Source organism: Chenopodium album, chromosome 11 (assembly GCF_948465745.1).
Source record: "Chenopodium album chromosome 11, dcCheAlbu1.1, whole genome shotgun sequence".
Lineage (NCBI taxonomy): Eukaryota > Viridiplantae > Streptophyta > Magnoliopsida > Caryophyllales > Amaranthaceae > Chenopodium > Chenopodium album.
This window is the reverse complement of record NC_137844.1, coordinates 15,474,376-15,495,167: the sequence shown is the minus strand read 5'-3', so window position 1 is coordinate 15,495,167 and position 20,792 is coordinate 15,474,376. Positions and strand designations below refer to the sequence as shown.

The window sequence follows — 20,792 nt, the reverse complement described above, 5'->3', positions numbered from 1 at the left end:
TTGTATGTATAAAAAATAAAAATAAATAAATTCCCACAAATAACCCTAAACATAGAGTCCAGGTAGAAGTAAAATTTGATAGAAATAGTCCACAAATAACCCTCAATTTGTAAGTTTATAACACTGAAACACTACTTAATAAACAAACAGGCTACAAATGCAGCAACAACATCAAGCAACTCCTTAGGGCTCTTCAAATTTTATGCTGATCTGGTCCATTTGTGGTTGATGTTTCCTGACCTGCATTAGAAACCAGTTAGAAACTCGATCACAACTTAATATAAACCTATTTCTAACTCTCAGGTGCAATCTTTCTAGTGGATACAAGTATAAAGTGCACGTTCACAAGTTTGCAAATATCAACAAAAATCCCGAATGATTATGATCCCCAGTAGGCCAGTAGCCACTTATTAGTTTGATCAGGGGATTTCAAGGCCAAACAGACTTCTTATGAAAATTCTAAGAATGTTTTCTAGTTAACCACAACATACGTCGAGTTAGTTCTGCTATTTAAGGGGATCTTAGTCTCCTATTATATAAGATTTATATAATATCATGTTAAGAATCTTATCTCATATTTAGTGTAAGGATAGATTACTACATAGATCTATATCTCCCCAAACCCTAAGCTTGTTTTGCATTGTTATTGTAACCTAGTTCAATTTTTAGAAAAAGTAAGATTGCTTCTACTGAAACCAAAAAAGACAGGGTAGAAAATAGTCTTAAAATGTTAACAACATTCACAAACTATGCATTTCAAGTGGAATGGGAAGCTTGCCTTTACTCCAGACATTGATAGTAGTTTGTGAGAAGCGATGTAACATTTGTCAGAATTTGGAAGCCTCTTCTCCACAAAGTAGATGATTTCAGAAACTCCTGACTGTAGAAAGTAAACAAATATAGTAAGAAATGGAGAAAGCTTTAGTAGGGAGTGCCTGAACTAAAAAGTAATCCAGATTGTGACATGGATAATATTATCTTTAAGCTAAGAAGCACAGATTTCAAAATTTTGACACAATCAGTGATCAAACAAGGACATCTGAACAGATCATATGATATAATGCAAAGCATGGATATTAAGCAAGGCAAAGATTAAAGTCTACATGCTTTTTATATCATATTTTTTTTTCTTAAAGCCTGCTGTTTTTGTTTTTTTCCATCACTGCCAATAACCTTTTGACCTTTTATAGCTCAAGTTTGCATTTGCTTCAATTGTGAAAAAATTGGTTTGAGGACAACAGAATGGATATACAATGTTTTAGACTTGCAAATAAATAAGGTCATACTCATACGATACATGTAAGAACTAATACATTTCAAAGTTGAAAACCAAAAGTGGGATCATCAGAGCTACCTGAATAATTATCTTTGCACATTCATTGCATGGGAACATTGTAACATATAGTTTCTGCAGAGATAAAATGAAACAAATCAGCTGCACTTGTTGGCAATGACATACATTCAGGTTGGAAACGAAAACTTGGATACATTTTGCTGCTAGTAACTAGACAGGTTTCAACTAAATTTCAAGATGGTGAAAGGCTAGTTTAGCTACCTGTCCTGCAGCAGATGCATGGTTTGTGTTGAGAATTGCATTCACTTCAGCGTGACAAACATACCTGAAAAGGGATATTTCAGGAAAAGAGACAACCACATACACTAAATCCCCAATAAAGGGAAAACAATGATGGAAATGGTAAAAATGAGATGTAACAGTTTGAGAGAAAACATCACTCACGGATACTTAGTCTCCAAAGGATCTTCATTTTTCGACTTCTGTAATGAAAAGAAAGATTCGTTACAAAGATTATATAATTTTTCGAACCAAGCTTCAAATCAAGAGACTAACCTTTGCCCATGGAAGCTTGTCATCAGAACAGCCTCGCGGAAACCCATTATAGCCAATGCCTGACTAAATAGCATATTACATGTAAGCTTATGAGTTACAAATACTAAATTTAAATAACAGCAAAATCCATTGTTTTGCTTTTAATCCAAACGCGATTATTTGCAAGGAATCATACCAAGTATTACACCATTCTGGCTGACCAAGCAAGCACCAACCTATAGCAACAAATTTGAACTTTCACTATTAGCTTCGTGAACCTTAACTTAAAAAATCAGCATTATACATTGCTAGCAACCAATTAGTCATTACTCAAGCATAACTTATCAGTCAACCATAAAATTTTAAAGCGAATTGAAATCATTACTCAAACATAACAAATTAGTTGGTCCAAACAATTTTAATCGAATTCAAATCATTACTCAAGCATAACAAATTCATCAGTCTTTTCTTCAAAAATTAAGCCAATGAACCTAGATTATTCGACAAAATAACATAACTAACAACCAATTAATCAGCCTTGGCATTTCTAAACGATTTCAAATTATTATTCAAAATTAACACTCACAGCATTTTTATATATTCAGCAATTCAAGAAAAAATTCTTAACAACTCAAATCATGCAAAATCTTCGAATATTATTCAGATTAAAAAAAAATAATAAGTAGAGAGAGATTAGACCTGACGATTAGGATCTTTGGAGCGCTGAGCAGAGAGAAAAGCAATGGCCATAAAATAGTCATCCCAAGATATATACCTAATCAAACCACAAATTATCAGATAAATTATCAATAAAACTATACTAATCTCATTATAATATTAACATCAATACTAATGAAACACAACAAATTTATTCAGAAATATGTTGAAATTGAAAGCGATGCAGAGATAGAACAAACCCTAGGCGCTTGGAAGGATCGAAAGGAGAATGAGAAGAAAGTTCAGCATTTGAATTAGGAGATTTGGAGGAGGATTGACGGCGATGTTGCTTAGGGTTGTTGAAGAAGAAGCGTATAACAATGGCGGATGCGATAGCGCCGATCACAGTAGCTGATGAAATCAAGGTAACATCTCTTGAATTCATGGTTTCACCAACTCACAGAGAAAGAGAGAGAAGAGAGAGAGAGAGAGAGAGAGTTGGCGGGAACTGTAATGGTGAAGGAAAAAGGAGCGGGAAATGTTTATCATTGTTGTTTGGTGGAAGAATTTCATGTGAAATGGATATAGGGTTTGGGCTAGGGGCATTGGGCTGCAAACAATGCAATTCAAGCTGAGTTTTAATAAGTTCGAGTTTGAGCTAATTTTGATACTCCCTCCGTATTTAACCTAAAAAACGACAATAAGGCTAACCTTTGATATATTGAATCATCACCGAAGACTTACCCCTTATTAAATCAATATCTAACGACAGAGTTCCTCAATTAAAAGCCCACAAAAATCACCCCAAGCAAGAAATCCTAATCCTAACTTCTTCATCCCAGAAACCACTAAGTCGTGTTAGCTTTGCGTAATAGATCGCCAAGAGGTTCTTCATACCAAATCCGGAGCACAAATTTGCTTATAATATTAGGTTCAGCCACACAAACTACTCTAGCAAAACTCAATATCAAGTTGTAGGTCGTTGGAGAGGAAGTACTAATGCAATATTGTTATGCATTTGCAAATGCATAACAAATACTAAAATATTAAAAATCACATGGAAAAGAGAGAAAGGTGAGTGAGACCATTTTTAATTGTATCACTGAAAGGTTATATAATATCACTTGTTATTTAGTGATCCTATATATGCACGTAATTTTTAGCACTGAATGCATGTATAGTACCACTACATACATACATAGTACCACTGAATATTTAATGGTACTATTTGATCCTCCAATGGTACTATTTTCTCCATTTCTCTATGCATGGAGTTTTAAGAGAAATTGGAGAAAGTAATAAAATATGAAGGTAGTGGGGTAGGTGGAATAATAAATTATTAAAAGCAAATGTAGTTTAAAGAATTGGAGGAGCGAGAATATAAAACTAATAAAATATGATTTATGGTGGGTCTATAGGGTTTTAGGTACTTTAATGCGGAATTTCACGAATCATATTCTTTCGCACCTAAACAGGATCTACAAGCATAATACATAAAAAATCACATAATACATACCTTTGACGCGTGATTGATATGTCTATTTTATCTAGTGATTTACCCCCGTCCCTTGGTCATGATTAGGAGTATTTTTGGCTCTTTAGAGCCACTTTTATTACTAATATGTGTTTTCTAGTGTTTCGTAGTTTTGGTATTGTTTTATAGGAAATTGTAGGTTTTGAGGATTTTCTGCCACTACGAGCATTAGAGAAGCACGATCATCTTTCATAGCCCAAGGCTAGTTAGAGTAATCAAACCGGTGATTAAGGGCTCGGCATAGAAGAAACCGAGGCAATGGACCGAGTGATCAAGCCCCGAAGAGGAAATATGGACTTGGGCCAAGAAATAGCCCAAGTCGAAAGTCCACCCTTGTCTAAGAAGCTTTGCCCGACCAGGTGATGGCTCGCCCGAAGGCGCGCTCGGCCGGGTGAGGCAGAAGAAGAAGAAGGCGTTCTTCGCCCGAAGGCACGCCCGACCAGGCCCGAGCAAGGCATCCCTCAGCAAAAAGGCGGGCCCAATCAGGCGGAGCCGAGCGAAGCTCTGCCCGACCGGGCGCGTGTTTTTAAGAGATTTTTCGGCGGTTTTTTTTACTTATTTTCTAATTAGGATATTTAAGCTTTGTATAAATACGTTTTGTTTAGTTTTGATACAATTATCTCTTTCATTAGCCAGAATTCTCATACTTAGTTTTAAGCTTAGATTTCTCTCTTGTTTCTCTCTCTACAACTCTTGATTTATGCAATTCATTATTTCCGTTAATTTTGGTAACAATTTCTTCCCTTTTTATTTCCAGCTTTTAATTGCTTTGATTCATCATGTCTTGTTTAATTGCTTTGTTTAGTTTAGATTTTAATATGGGTGAGTAGATTATTTTCTAGGGTTATGGGGATCCATAAATAATATGAAGGGGTAATTTATTATTGTTGATTATCAATGCTTGATTAATTTCCTATTGATTGATTTAATGCTATACAATTAGATTAGGTCTGATTTAATTGTATGAGTTATGCAATATTGATTTGAGATTCGAGAGATGAGAATTGATGTTTAAGCTTAGTTTCAATAGGCAGGTTAATTTATAAATGGTTAAGTCAAGATTCGAGAGATGCGATTTAATACCGGTAGATTAATTATGTGATTGTAATACGTAGCGAAAGCCCTTTATGATCTGATTAATCAATGCATTGGTGATTGATTATCATGTTATACCCTGTAATATTGTTTATTGGTGAACATATACCCTAGGCTTTTATTTATTGATTTCATCCTACTTTAATTCTCCTTAGTTTAATTCGTCATACCTATAATTTAGTTACTTAATAAATTAGATTATTTTAATTAATTAGGAATAGAAAGACTTGTTTCCCTGTGCATTCGACCCTACTTCCCTATCTGCTTTAGTTAGAGGACTTAGAAATTAGACGACTTTAGCCTGTCAAAATTTGACGTTGTTGCCGGAAAAATGGTTTTATTTTTATTTCTAATTGTTTTTGTAGTCTAAATTATTTTCTCCCGTCTCAGAGAACGCAAGTTCTTTGGGACAAATTTCTCATATTTGTTTGTTTAGTTTTGTGTTTATGCCTAGGGAATCTAGATCAGGTTACATTCCATTTGATCTTGAAATCGAATGATCTTTTCATATACAGAAGAATTTTTTCCAGATAGATACGAGCTACTTCCAAGGGTAATACACCTTTGGAACCCCCATCTGATTCCAGCGATTCGGAAGTTTCTTCAGAACCTGAATCAGAGATAGCGAATCCACCACCTCGCAAGCTTAGCGATTATTAGCAACCATCACTACTACAAAACTTGAAAAAGAGATCCCCAATTAAAGACCCGTTATTTGACTAACGGGTCTATTTGATATAAGAGATCCAATATTTAGTATGACGGGTCTCTTATGTAGACAAGGAAAAAAAAACAAAGAGATAAGACCCAATGTCAACCTAACGGGGTCTCTTACCTTTATTCTTGATTGCAATAATACTCCTTTTTGGTTTCGTACAATACTTTTTTTTTATTGTAATATTTTATGGTTTGCTTCACCTGCTATTTACTCAAGTCAATCCAAACCCTAACTCCAAATTAAAAACCTCATCCTCTCTTTGAAACCATTCCGCCGCCATCACTTCCTCTTCTTTAGCTTCTCCCCTTGAATTAAAACTATGTAAACGCTGAAATGGTAAAAAATTGGGCACTCCTAGACGATTTATTTCTCTTCCTTTAAAATGCTTGCTCTTTCTCCTATCAATTTTCTCAAGTTTCAGAAAATCGCCCAAGTCACTTGGATCAGAGATGGAGATGTATTGTGAGAAAAAATTGCTCACGGCCATAGGAAGCAATATAGATACTAGTGACACCAATTGGTTTGAATTGTGTAAATACCTTCAATTTTTCAGTACTATGGGTTTCATTTCATGATTTTTTTACTTGGTGAGGTATTATTGTTTATGGAATAATTTATACTATTAGATCTTCAAGGCATTGAAAAATTATTCTGCCTACTTTATTTCAGAGATAAATTTTGTTGATGGTCTTTGTCATCGTCGCCGAATAATAACTTCTATTAGTTTTCCATTGTTATTGTCGATGTTTTGCTGTCATATAATTTCTTTGGTTAGATGTAAATTGAGATGAACGAATATACATGCATTAATATTGTTGCTTGCTAAGCTATGCTTTCTTTCAATAATTTTTTGTGCATCTCTTATTTTCTTTGTTTTTTATTTATTGAACTTATTTTCAAATAAGATTTTTTTGGTAGGGTTTTTATATATATTGATTCATTATTCTGTATTTTTTTTTTTTTTCAGATTTCCTTAACTTCATCTCACAAAATTCTCAAACAAAGAGAGAGAATGGAGTACTTGAGCCTTATTGTTGTAATTGTAAATTTTAGTAACATCAATATTATTTTTGTTTATTTTGCTGGGAATTCATGTAGGTTGATTTTTTTTTACCACATCAATTTTAATTTAGCCCATTATTATTACAGTGCTCTTGAAGTGTAACTACAATATACTTCCAATAGTATGATTTTTTCGCCAGTTTGTATAAAGATCGGAAACAAAAATTTCAAAATTCGAATGCAAAGCACATCAAGCAAAAAAAAAAAAAAAAAAAATAGTTTTTTTACAAAAATAGAGAGCAAAGAGACCTGTTATTGATATTTAAAAAATTAATTTCAAAACGTACATAACAGACCCTCTATCACTAACAATGGGTCTTTTTGTTTTACTTAACAAACCCCCCTAATTAACGGGTCTCTTTATCAAAGAGACCCCTGAGATAGAGACCCGTTTGAAGACTGAAGACGGTCTCATAAGCATATTACAACGGATCTCTTTGTCAATTTTGTAGTAGTGCATCCCTATAAGATTTTCCTCATCTTACTCCTACACCTAATCCACCACGCATTCTCTGAATTCTCCCTCTTCAAGGCGCCATGGCACATTCTTAATTAAATAGGTACACTTAATCCAATCTTGTGGCAACCAAAGCTCCCACTCAATTCTTGAAGTAACAAGGAAACATCCTTTATAATCTCCAGCTTCGGGAAGAAGTTTGAATGTACCAAAGTTAAATCAATCATTGAATAAAATCAGTGTTCCACTCATGTCAAAGGAATCCACTAATATATCCGGAAGTTCTATACTTGAACATCAAAGTAGGTTAATAGTTCGATCATGCATCATTTATGCATATCCACGTGATTGACCGAGCATCACTATGCCCCTATAGCCCATGAAACTGCGCTATCCAATAAATCTTACATGCCAGTCCATTTATTGAAATCATTAATGTCTAATTTAATGATTTCGAACTAAGAACTTAAATAATGTATGAATTTAGTTTACCTGTGGGGTTTCATTCATCATGTCATCAACCTGATGAGCCCATCAATTCATAATTATTTTGGACATTTTATTTAATATCGAAAACCATAATTAAATAAGTTTGAAACTTTGTTTCTATTGATAAACATAATTCTGCAAGTTGATGTATTACTTATGTGGTAATATGTTTTTCTCAAAACATACACAACTTAAATTACATAACTTGTTTTAATCCAAGAACCTTAGTATGACTCTCATACCTTGGTTATGGAAGGGGTTTAGTAAGTATAATTCATGAGACATTCTCATAAATATAAATTTTTCAAACTCTAAATTTTAATAATAATATTTATCTCCATACACTAAGAACTTTCCTTCATCCTTTTACTAGGAATTAGAAATTTCTAATTGTATTCCAATGTTACATTGGATTTTGATTGAAATCAATCATCACTTGTTCTTTAAAACACGTGAATCAAATAGACGAGTATAGTCCGTGACATGTATGATGCATCCTTTGCAAACTGCATAATGAGTATCACTCAAAACCTTAATTTCATCAACCTTTCTCAAAGCATTGAACCTTTAAGAAATGTGCCATGTTATATGGGATTGAAACTCTTTTCAATATAATGCTGAATCTCATAAGAATCTTATCAATATAAGCTTCGTTCTTAACCAAACTCAAACATCCTTCCAAACCTATCTTTATAGATCTTGAATCCCAACTATACTCATCTTCCTCTTCAATGTTTTTCATAAAAAATGCATTAGCCATCACTTGACCCTTCAAGCAATGAATAATTTATCTTTGTACTAGACCAAGAAGACTTTATAGCTCCCACTAAACATCTTGTATACATAACATCTTCATTTTATGAGAACATCAAACAATTTTGATTAACTCACAAAAATTAAGAACATTAACTCCATGATGCTAACTTCAATCCATTAAAGGATCTTTTATACATTCTTAGGATTATTGGATTTTCTGATTGTATCATATACAAATCTTCTTTCATGAAACATTTCAAGAAAGCGTTTTGAAATCCGTCTACCAAATCTCATAAGGTAGAATTCACTAAAATATCTTTAATAGATCTTGGCAACATGACTAATGTGAAAGTTTCATTATAGTCGTAGTCATACTATGAATTAGTTTAATCCTTTAAAAAGTCTTTGCTTTGGTTAGAAAACATTTTTCTTTCTTGTATGTTTTGCTTATAATGAGTCTCACCCAATTTGGCAAATTAATCAAGTGTCATACACTTTCTTACAGACTTAGAATCTATTTAAGATTTCCATGGTTTTTAACCACTTGGAGTTATAACCTGTCAAATCATCTTTCTCACTTGCATAATCATAATGTTCCAAAATAAATATTATAGAACTCTTAGTCAATATGAAATCATATTTCTTTGGCTAAGTTTTACACATGCTAGTCATCATAGTTGGTTTTTGGTGCAACAATTGAAACTTATACAACAACTTTGTTTAGTTTTCAATGAGAAACGACAATAGAGGATGTGCACTTGGAATGTACTACCTCCATCACATGGTTATTATTCCCATTACACTTAATGAGACCATGCGTTGCCATTTATAATACGAGGGGAATCATGCTCATATTGTTGCTTTTATTCCATTACTTCTCGAATTTCTATAAGATTTTCAAATTAACTTTTCTTGAACTCTTTCAAGGCTCTCAAACTTTTCGAGATTGTTATACTCCCACTTGCCTTCTTGAAGAGGCACACCTATCATAGGGTGAACCAACCATGATTTAAACCATATTTGTTTGTTACTTTTCTCAAACTCTTTCGAGATTTATACTACTCCCACTTGACCTTTTGGAAATGACATCTTTTCTAGAAGGGCATCTACTTGAGCAAGTATGACTTGTGCTAAGTAAGACTTGTGTAGTAGTACTCTATGCTCTGTATAGGAATTGATCGTGCATTAAACGATTTAATACGACTTTCATTCCTTGCTTTGTAGAAAGACTATATAAGAACTTTTCTTATCCATATCACATATGAAGCCTTTGCTACATTTTGATTTAACGTATGTATATTTTGTTTAGTTTTGTAGCTCATTTTAAAGTATTCCCCTGAATAATGGTTGGAATATAGGGTATTTTCATCCATTATCAAAATGTATCTCATATAGATTGATAGCTCCCTTTTAAACATTTCATAAGGTTTTCTATCAGAGTTTGTTGTAAAACGATTTTACAACTCTTGGATGTCTATCAAGGTTTTGGCTTAAATTCTCATTGTCACGATCGTATCGCAATAAATTGAATATATATTGCTAAGTAAATGTCTTGACTCAAACTTTCACCATCACAATCATATTGTAATGCATTTAGTATCTTATCAAGTTGGTTCTGAACTTCATACTGAATTTTGAACTTTTCAAAATTTTCACACTTTAGCTAATTTAAGCACATGTGATCATATCACAAATGAAGTTTCATTGTCCGTCTCCAATTTCTGAACCTTAGGTTTTCTTACATCGATATGTATTCGACCTCGAGTTCGCATCATCATTTCTCTAAATGGTGACGTTATCAAAATTTTCAAATTAGAATAATATTTGCATCTATCAATGGATTCATAATCTAACGATATTGAAAGTCCATCCCTTTGGATCTTCCACATGCAATATTCATTCTTCATTCGAATTATTTGACATTTTAAAGACAATTTATATATATAGAAGTGGTTTATCTATATCGAACATATAGAGTTTTTAAACCTATTTAGCTATTCAAAACACATCGTGACTCAATAAAGCATAGAATAACATTTACTCCATGTTTTTGAATCTTCAATGGTTAGTCATTAAAATATTGAATTTTGTATGTTTTGATAATGGCAAGAATAAATAACATTTATTTAATTCTAGCCATTACTAAGTAAGGTGAAAAACACGCTTCTACTTGTAAAGTTGCAACTTTTTCTTCTAAATTAAACTTGTAGAATCTATTTGTGAAGTAGCAAATTTGCATCTAAACTTGTAGATTTTCTCCCTTAGCCATACTTCTTCCTTTAGTTTAATCACATTCTCAATGAGAGAGAACTAAACATGACATCATATGTCCAAGAAGTAGTAATATGCTAAATCAATTTCTATAATATACTTTTTAAATTGGAACATTTCCATTCTTTTACCTTCTAACTATTATGAGGTTGTTTCTAATCAATTGGAATTGGTCCATTTAATTGGAAACATTTGTTATTCATAACAACTTTTAGCATGCAAGTAGTTCTAGTTTTGAGAAGTAACAACTTGTTTGCATTTCTTGGCCTATAACTTCTTAATGCAATCCTCATATATTCTTAAACCCTTCCCATTTAAGCCCCTTAGAACATTTCTCTTCGGTTCAAAATGATACTTTGCTTAACTACTTTAAGCACATTTCATGATTTTTCCAAGTCTATTCAATTATTATTCATATTAGAGTTTAATAAACTAATTAACTCCATATGAAATGGATGAAGAATAATGTCATTTGATCAACTTTTGATCATAGAGATTTCCAATCACTTTCTTATATTCAATCATAATCATATTGAAGATAAGAGATTTTATTGGACTTCTATGCTTGACTTTTTAGAGGGTCTGTACCTCCCCTCTCATTATAACCTTTGAAACACTTTTCAAAATGAAGATGGTGTTGACATTTTACTCAAACGTTTTGAATTAAAGTAAACCAACTTTAGACATATGACATGGGTTTCTAAAACTTTCCTTTTATAACCATATTAGCAAAATTGGAATATAGGTTTATGGATTTTTTTTAAACTTTTGAGAACGTTTCTCAACTTTATTTTCAATCGAAGAGATTATATATAATAATAAAATTAGAACGAAATATCACTTATGCAAAATTCAATTATGTTTTATAAAATTTATAGTACCATAAACGAATTAAATAGGTTACTTTAAAACACTTTATTCAATTTAAATGATCACTATTTGAATTAAGTGATTCCAAGATCCTTTATTTGTGCAATAATTGACCGGACTTTGGCCACCATCAACCATTACATTTTCAAGGTGGGTAAACTATTTACTGATTACAAATCTTATAACTCTTGGTTGAATAATTAACCATCACATGTTTAATTATTACCCTTTGCTTCAAGGTTCTAAACTCTTTAGGTATCCTTGTTGAGTATAACTAATTAAAATTGTAAAACTTAATTTACCCAAGTCACCTAAGATATGAAATGACACCCAGCTTTGACATGACCTATCATTAAATATCAAAGGCTTGTTGGGTTATAATTGGAAAAGTAACCTCAATATTATCGGGACCTAGATTCATTATGTTGTGATTATTTCGTGAACTCTAGCGGCATCAGCACAAAACATCAATAAAATCTAACATGCATAATATACTGAATGCATAAATAAGACATAGCATGGCCCCTAATCCTAAGAAAACTAATAAACTAAATGCTCCCACTTGAACTTTCATGGATCTCATCCACCTCACTCCTTAGGGTCTTCACTTCATGGGCTTCTTGGATTAACTGCAACCTGTAATTCTACTCTATTATATTTACTACTTAAATAAAATAAAATAAATTTACAAAAATACTTTATCGGTACGTAGACCGTACTTTAGATTACAAAAATACATCATGATGCGCAGATCGTATTTAGTAATCTACTGGGCCATACTAGTCATTATATAGCAACATAATATCATATATTATAAAAAAATTGCCAGAAAATAAATCACTCATCATGCTTTTCTAAATTACAACATCAAATGTTCATAATTAAAGAAACACAAAACCTTAATATCTCATATTTTTAATTATTGCAATTAGATAATATCATATACTCCCTCCGTCCCCTTTTGATAGTCACTTTTGGTAGAAAATAACGGAAATTAATAAACATAAATAAGAAGTAGCAAAAGTACATTGAAAAAGTAAATTTACATTGGGTATGCAAAAAATTAGAGAGAGAAAGTAATTAAAGTACATGGTAAAGTTAAATTTGCACAAATATTTTTGCAAATGGGAGAGAATTTTGGTAAAAAAATAATATTAATGGTACTTGAAAAAAGCAAATGTGACTAACATTTTGGGTCACCAAAAATGGCATAAGTGACTATCAAAAGGGGACGGAGGGAGTATTATTCATGACCAAATAAAATATCATATATTTTAAATCAGGCATGAGATAGAATAAATCTTATTTTAATCTTAAAAGATAAATCATATTTATCCTCAAAGATTATCCTAACAAAATTAGGAGATTTCATCCTGATTACTAGCCAATCACAAAATTTAAATCAATTACCTAACTAATTATGGATAATCACATTACCAAGTCAATCTTTATCTTTTGGAATTTGCTCAATTATCCTTAAATATTTTCAAAGATTAAAACGAAGTTTAAGATTTGAAAATATCATATAGTTTGAAATAATCTTTTAAAATAATCTTTGTTAAAATCATATTTTATCTAAAATTAAAATAAATAAATTAAATATTTTTTTTTGGAAAAATAGGGGCAAACCATGACTGAGCTTGCTGCCCAACCAGGTCACTACCGTTGCCGCGGCCAGGCTCATAGCCCAACCACCACGGCCAAGCCTAAACCTAGCCTCAACAGTAGCAGCTTGTGCAACAAGGCCACAAGCCCAGCCGCTCAGCCAGGCCACTAGCCCAACCATGCAGCTAGTAGGGCAGCAGCTAGGACATGCAACACTTGCATCGTCTAGCCACCATCGTGCCCCAAAAACACCTAAGCTGTTAGTCTGTGACTGAGCACTCTGCCCAGCCAGACACGCAACTAGCCCGAACAACAGCTTTGTACTGCCCCTCCCCTAGCTTCGCCATCCCTATTGCCCTTCTCCCCACCTGACCATCGGAGCAACCACCGTAGCCCACCAGCAGGTGGCTTTGCCACCCAGCCGTGGCTGCTCCCACTTAATTCTTGTTTTTTTTTTAATTAAATTAATTTCACAACCTTTGCAAAAAATTAATTTGGTGTTCAATTAATTAAACATAAACACTTTTATGTCTAATTAAAATTAATCCAAAATCTCTATTTCAATTAATTTGGGGCTTTTATACAATTTAATCCTTAATTCACATAAAACCCTTTTACATGAATTAATTAATCACACACAACATTTTATGCATGAATAATTAAATCAGATGATTAAATTATATTAAAATAATACATTAAAATTAGAAAAATTAGGGTTCACAACACTACAAAATTTTCGAAAAATAATTAGGGCTTAGAGTGTAATTCGGATTTTGCTATGAATAATTGAGCAATTTAAATCACATTTAAACAATCCCAAACCTTTAAATCTCCATTTAAAATAAAGATTGGACCATAATTAGATTATTCTCCCTCTTTGACGCGTGATTTGTACAAGCGATTGACTGTCAATTGGGGAGATAATAGAGCCCCAAGCGTTGCTCCTCTACTTAGTCCACGGGATAGGATTGAACCTCCACTACTGCTAGGTAGTTGGGCACGAATACTTCGAACCACCTTTTACGGAGAAGGAGGAGGAAACCGACCACAAACACCACCACACCACCACCGTGCGCCACCTTGCACTAGGGGGGCCGTACGGTTGTACGGACGAGAGGAAGAGAGTAATGAGAGAGATTGTGTGTGGCTAGGGTTTGGTTGTTAGCAAGTCTATTCTCAATTGACTGCTCAAATGTGTTCAATCAAACCCTAGGCAAGGCCTCTATTTATACATCATATGTATAATTAGAGTCCAAACCAAGCTCACAATACTCTCCCTTTAATCCCAGATGGCCGGCCACTCCATGAGGCCCAATAATGAGCTTCTTTCTTTTGTTCAATCCATCACCCTTTTGTGTGACCTTATAGGATCCATTCTATTGGGTTTTGAACTATTTGACTAGTCCAAAGATTATTTATCACGTCTGGCAACCGATAATAACACCCCAAAAGAACGAACTTATTCATCTCCATAATTTGATCCATTATATGTCTAGTAATTGCACTTGACAAAGACATAAATCCTTCAAGGTCCACTAGGTGAGAAAAATAAATTAAGTATTGTAAAAGCTTTCCAAATAAGGAAATATAGCAAGTATTTAAAAACGGCTTAAGATAAAAAGTGAATCAAGTATTTAAAAATGGAGAGAGTAGTAATCTAGAGTTAGAATATACATTACGTATAATTACGCCCTTACCCCTCATTATACAACTTTTTATACATAAAAATACTCCCTTTAAATTCCCTTGCCGTTGGATAGCCTTAAACACACTGTAAAGTCGCAATCCCCGCAAATAATAAATCACGTGCGAAGAACTTAACTTGCATGCATGTGCAAGCTAACCCCTTTGTGTGTGCAAGACCCTGGTGCTGTACGATCGTGCACGCAGCTCCTATTGCTGCGTGGCCTGGGTAGTATTGACTTTTGTTTCGCTACTGCTCCGATTTCTGCGTTCCATTTTGTCATCATGCATATGATGCGAGCATGATGTTGCTTGATTACGAGTCATATCTATATAACAATTTCTATATGCATGCTATTAAAAAATCTTAATTTCTACACGTCAATACTAGAATCAAATAGGGGATAATTCAAGCAAACACTAACTTATGGTTCAAAAGTTCGTATATCAATCCCTATCCTGAAATTTTAAAAACAAATGTGATTGATCAGTCTAATGGATCTTTAAAGCGGTGAATCTTTTACTTTAATTACAACTTTCTAAAGCTTGTTAAAAAGACTCCCTACTTAATCCCTTAAATTAGTCTTATTTGATTACAATTAATTACTACCCTAATCACCACTGCACACAATGTGTCACATGTGTCACGCATTGCATCTAGTGTTGGAACTCGACCCCTACACCTAGCTTTGTTTTGATAAATACCCAAAAAAATTGAGATACGAGATAGATTAATAGAGAGAATAGGGTAAAGGTTTGAGGGAGGAGAGAAATAACATATGAACTAACCAATGTGCTTTCTAAGAATGAAAACCATAAATTTTAAGGCTCAATTTTATTGGTTTTAATTGGGTAGAAAATAATTTTTTAAAATGAATTTCTTCGATTCCTTTGTTTGTTTTGTCGAAAAGTAAAAACATTCTTTCGTATTCTATCATTTTCTTTTATTGAAAAGGTACTGCATGACACATTTTCTTCATTACTCCTTTATTACTTCTCTGTTTTTTTCTCTTCAACCCTTCCCCTCCATTTTATTTCTCTATTTTCTGTATAAATTTTCTTATAATCAAACCAAGCTAAGGAAAAACCTTTCACGATATTGTTTCTCATTTAAAAAAATACTTTCATTAAAAAAAGATTTTCCATCAAAACAAATAAATCCTAAATGAAAGCCATATATGAAGAATAACGATCTACATTTCACCGAATAATAACTTAGTAACATAACATTTTATTAAAGTATAAAAACAATTCATGCTTCCAAAGTTTACTTCGGCATGCATGCGACATAATAACTTCATCATGTACTCGAATCTCAAAAACTTTACTTATGTAATTATATATAATTAATTTGGAATTGATGTCAGCTGAACTTGATCACTATTATTGCTGTTATAGTAATATAGTGTAGTATGATGAATAGTAAAAAGAGTAACAACCACTAAATAGTGATCCAAAAAAATCACGTAGAGATCTTGGCATTCGTATAAAATGATGATTCTCACGTGCATGTAATCGATTTCTTTGTAATTATAATTTCATTTTGTTTGTACTTAAGAACATATAATGGTGAACGTAACCTTTATAGTACTGAATAATTAATTAACTTGAAAACCATTATTATGCTTATTAAGCTTGTTCTTGTTATCTGACATACGTGTATCATATTCATATAGTATTCCCTCCGTCTCTAAATGATAGTCCCTTATGGCCTATTTTTAGTCCCTAATTGATAGTCCCATTTGCTTTTTTCAAGTATCTTTAATATCAATTTTTTTATCAAAATTCCCTCCAATTGCAACAATATTTGTGCAAATTTAACTTTTCCATATAAATTTTGTTTTTCAATGTACTTTTATTACTTTCTCTATCTACTATTTTACATGCCAATGTAAATTTATCTATTCAATGTAATTTTACTACTTTATTTAAGTTTCTTAATTCCCGTGATTTTTGCCCATAAGGGACTATCATTTGGGGACGGAGGGAGTAGTACTTTATACGTAGTAAATGATATATTAAACCTTTCTAATTGTACTTTAATAATCTCACCTATAACTATAAAACTAGCTTGTTCATTGATGTCTAATTATTTTCCCAAACACACTTTATATGTGTATATATTTCGAATTGTTATTTAGGAAGCCATGATAAAGGATGTTATGTTGATTCTTAATTAGATTGAATAATTAGTTCTTAAATATATAAATTAAATTAGTTGATATCTAGCTAGACGTATATGTATATATATAGTCCATACATTATATATGATAATTCGCACAAAAAAAGTTATATTTCCAATTTGAAAATTAGACCAATTCGAAGTTAGTTTATTTGAAAATTAGATCTATTCGCACAAACTTTGTACATTCCTTTTTTATTTTTTTATTTTATTTATTTATTTATTTATTTTTTGTATAATAGAATATAATTATTTATTCTTTTAGATAATTAAGCGTTTGATTAGATAAGAAATATATAGTTTTTTTCTACCCAACCATCCCACTACCCCACCTTGGATATTAGATTGCCCCTAGTGTGATAATGATATTACGCAAAAAAACATTTGTTAGATTGTTTCATGATCGATATCGATCTCTTGGTGAAACAGTGTAGAGTAGAGACAACAATTCAAAATAAGTCTCTAAAAAACTAACTTTTTATTCATTTGGAGAACTTTTAAGGCAATTTGTTTGCATAATTTTAGAAATCTAATAATACCCGTTGGTATTGTCCTAATCTCAAGATGATGAAATCTAAAGCAAATCCTTTTGTTGATTACCTGAGATTTATAGGTCAGACTATCTTTGTTTCCCTGAGTTGGAAAAATGAGAGGAGTTACCACTACTATTCCTCTCCATACTCTTCTACGCATTATTGGCATAACACGACTTAGCTTACTAGATAGTGACCGTCCTAAACACTTTTTTTTATACAAAAGAATTGGCCTTATTACTTAACAAGGCTAACTAGCTAATGCCTCTTTTACAAAGTTCTGACATATCTACAGTAGTCTCCATGCATGAGTCTTGTTATTCATACTCATTTAAACTCATCACACTTCTTAATGTTTATTAGTTGAGTTAGTATGATGATGACAAAGTGATACAACAGAATCAATCTTTATTATCTCTTCCCCAAAAACTAAAAACAAAGGGTTGATAAACAAATTTTTATAGGGATTGAGGACCCCATTAAATAAATTAATAAATATTAACAATTAATGTTATATATATATATATATATATATATATATATATATATATATATATATATATATATATATATATATATATATATAAAATAATAAAATCAACTTTTTGGATATTGACCTTCAATTAATTAAAAGTTTAAAACTTGATCAAATGGGTCATATTATGGGAATAGAAAGAAGCTCATCACGTGCCCCTTAAAGGGGTTTGTATATCCTTGAACAGCTCATTTGTAGCCACTAACAACTCTTTTCTTTCCCAAAAAGTTTCTTTTTTTTGTAATAGAAGATGTGCATTATAGGGAGTATCTTACAGATAAATGCATCCTAACAACTTATTCCAGGGTCCCTTTCCTATTTCTAGGGGCTATTATAAGTCCTTCATTTCTTTTATTATATCTCTATTTTGTTCAATCGTTATAGTTAGATTGGCAATTCAAAGAATAGGTTTATTTTACATCTGCGTGCGAGTGCGTATATATAAAAGCTATAAAGATGTAGGTAGAGTTTGATCTCATATCTTAGTTTATATCTATTCATTAAGAGTTTAACAAATTTTATGTACTTGTTGGCATAAAATCACATTAAGATACATGTCATACAATACTAATGTGATGAAGTGAAAGATGCAAAGAGATGAAAAGTAATAATACTTCAGGAGGTCACCTGGTCATTCTAGTCATATGCAAATGATGAATTTAAAGATAACAATTAGACCAGTTCTTGTTTACCGTATTCATCTAGTGTTCCCAGTGAGGATTAGTAACCATTATAGTTTATAATTGAAGATCCGAATGTCATTGTAACATATAGCTCAAGTTGAATTAACTATACAAAAAATAAATAAAAGAGTGAATAAGAAAGATCATATCATGGGAACGAAGACCACTTCTTTATGGTTCTAATTTGCAAATAGTACACCTAAATTATTGAATTTTTTGTCCATTAATCAAACTACTTTCTCCGTTCCACAATAAGTACTTAGGAACATTCCATATTGGTCTTTCACTCCCTCCCATATTAGTTCCAATACTTCCATTTTTTGTTTGGTCCTAAATTTCTTGTCTGCTCTTTTCTTTCTTTGGAGTCATATCTAATCCAATATCCATAAAATGATATCTAGCAAATTCGATCATGTAATAATTTTCTCGATTGATTCACCAAGTCATTTTCATCGCAGAATTATGAAGAGTTGGAATAAGAAAATGAAAATGAAATAGTCATGAGTACATAACACTGCATTCTATTTGTGATCAATAGGGCAGCTATCCTATAGAGTATTCCTTATCAAGGCTTTAGCTGAGCCACGCACTAATAATCAAAGTTTATGCTACGTTGAACATTTTAATCACTCAGAGCCTTACGGGTTAATTATTTAATGGTATAGTAGACTGATTATAATTCATAACTAGCTATTTAAATTATCGTTAGATCATTTAAATTTAGCTGATCCATAACACTCCTTAATCAGTTATCTAATTTCATCCCACATTTGCCCTAACCCTCTTCGCCCCTCTTGAGTTAAGACCTATCTCACCAACGAGTCCAAATAAACTTTATCTTATTGCCTCATCTCAAACCCAACCCTCGATTCAAATTTACCTTAGTAAATTTTGGTTTGATCCATTTATGTACACCCCAAGCTATTTCAACATCAAAAGTTCAAACGGTGCATATGATATAGAGATTACACTTTTAAAATAATAATAATTTCTAAATCTAAACATAGGTACGTAATATCGTTACTCACCTTAAAGGGGCTCATTTGAATGGTCGACGACCAAAACCATAATGTAAAATTGATGTTGTTGATTAGCTAAGGTTTAAGGAGGAGTGGTCCGTCAAAAAAAAAAAAAAAAAAAAAAAAAAAAAGGAGGAGTGGTGTAATAATTACATTCGCACGTGAGTTAGGAATGTTTGGGCCTTTTAAAGGATGGATTCGCTTTATGGTGGGCCTTAAGTTTGTCGGCCCTCTCAATACAAAAAGCCATTTTCTTATTTTCCTGGGTCACCTTTGCATGTGGGATGTACATTCATAGACTCAGATTACTACCATACCAAACATTGTGTTTTCATCAAATCATATCAGCCGTTGATCAATGGGTCCCACCACGGAAATTTTTCATTTTTGGTCGTTGATTTTTTAATTACTCCTGCGCTTCTGCTCAGATATAATAATAAGTTCAGATAAATATTTCTAATAAAATAAGTTCAAACAAAATCAAAACAATTTTAGATAATTTAAATAAAATAGTATTAGCTAGATTTAATAAATTAAAATAAAAACTTTCATACAAGATTAGATGTACCAAACAGAGACATCGTAAGTTCCATCATTTTAACCGGCCTTGTTCACCTACACAACAACTTTGATTGTTGACAAATTAAATCAAAATTATTAAAAAACAAAATTGATATTATGAAATTATATATTATGATAGATTAAACAACATATTATTAAATAACATTTAACTTTATATATTCGTAAAAGAATAAGTTCATAAAAGAATAAGTTAAAGTTAATACATATATAGCACATGAAGTCACAGTGATGAA

The 20,792-nt window shown here is 32.1% G+C and overlaps 1 protein-coding gene across 1 annotated transcript; it reads right to left on the bottom strand.

Moving 5' to 3' along the window:
- Positions 1-183: 183 nt before the first annotated feature.
- LOC145566364 (uncharacterized) lies at positions 184-2,973 on the bottom strand. Its single transcript, XM_081625807.1, has 9 exons — positions 2,746-2,973; positions 2,528-2,603; positions 2,025-2,064; positions 1,850-1,908; positions 1,739-1,776; positions 1,556-1,619; positions 1,355-1,408; positions 779-880; positions 184-240 (listed from the first exon to the last, which is right to left on the bottom strand). Exons 1-9 carry the CDS (start codon positions 2,928-2,930, stop codon positions 184-186), a joined length of 675 nt encoding a protein of 224 aa, XP_081481933.1. The 5' UTR covers positions 2,931-2,973.
- Between the last annotated feature and the right edge of the window lie 17,819 nt (positions 2,974-20,792).

Bases quoted from the DNA above. Each gene is read 5' to 3' on its own strand.
- LOC145566364 (XM_081625807.1), bottom strand. From the start codon at position 2,930: ATGAATTCAAGAGATGTTACCTTGATTTCATCAGCTACTGTGATCGGC. The intron at 2,065-2,527 runs GTCTAATCTCTC...TTGTTGCTATAG, and splicing joins CCAAAGATCCTAATCGTCAG to GTTGGTGCTTGCTTGGTCAG. The intron at 881-1,354 runs GTAGCTCTGATG...TACTTTCTACAG, and splicing joins GTGCAAAGATAATTATTCAG to TCAGGAGTTTCTGAAATCAT.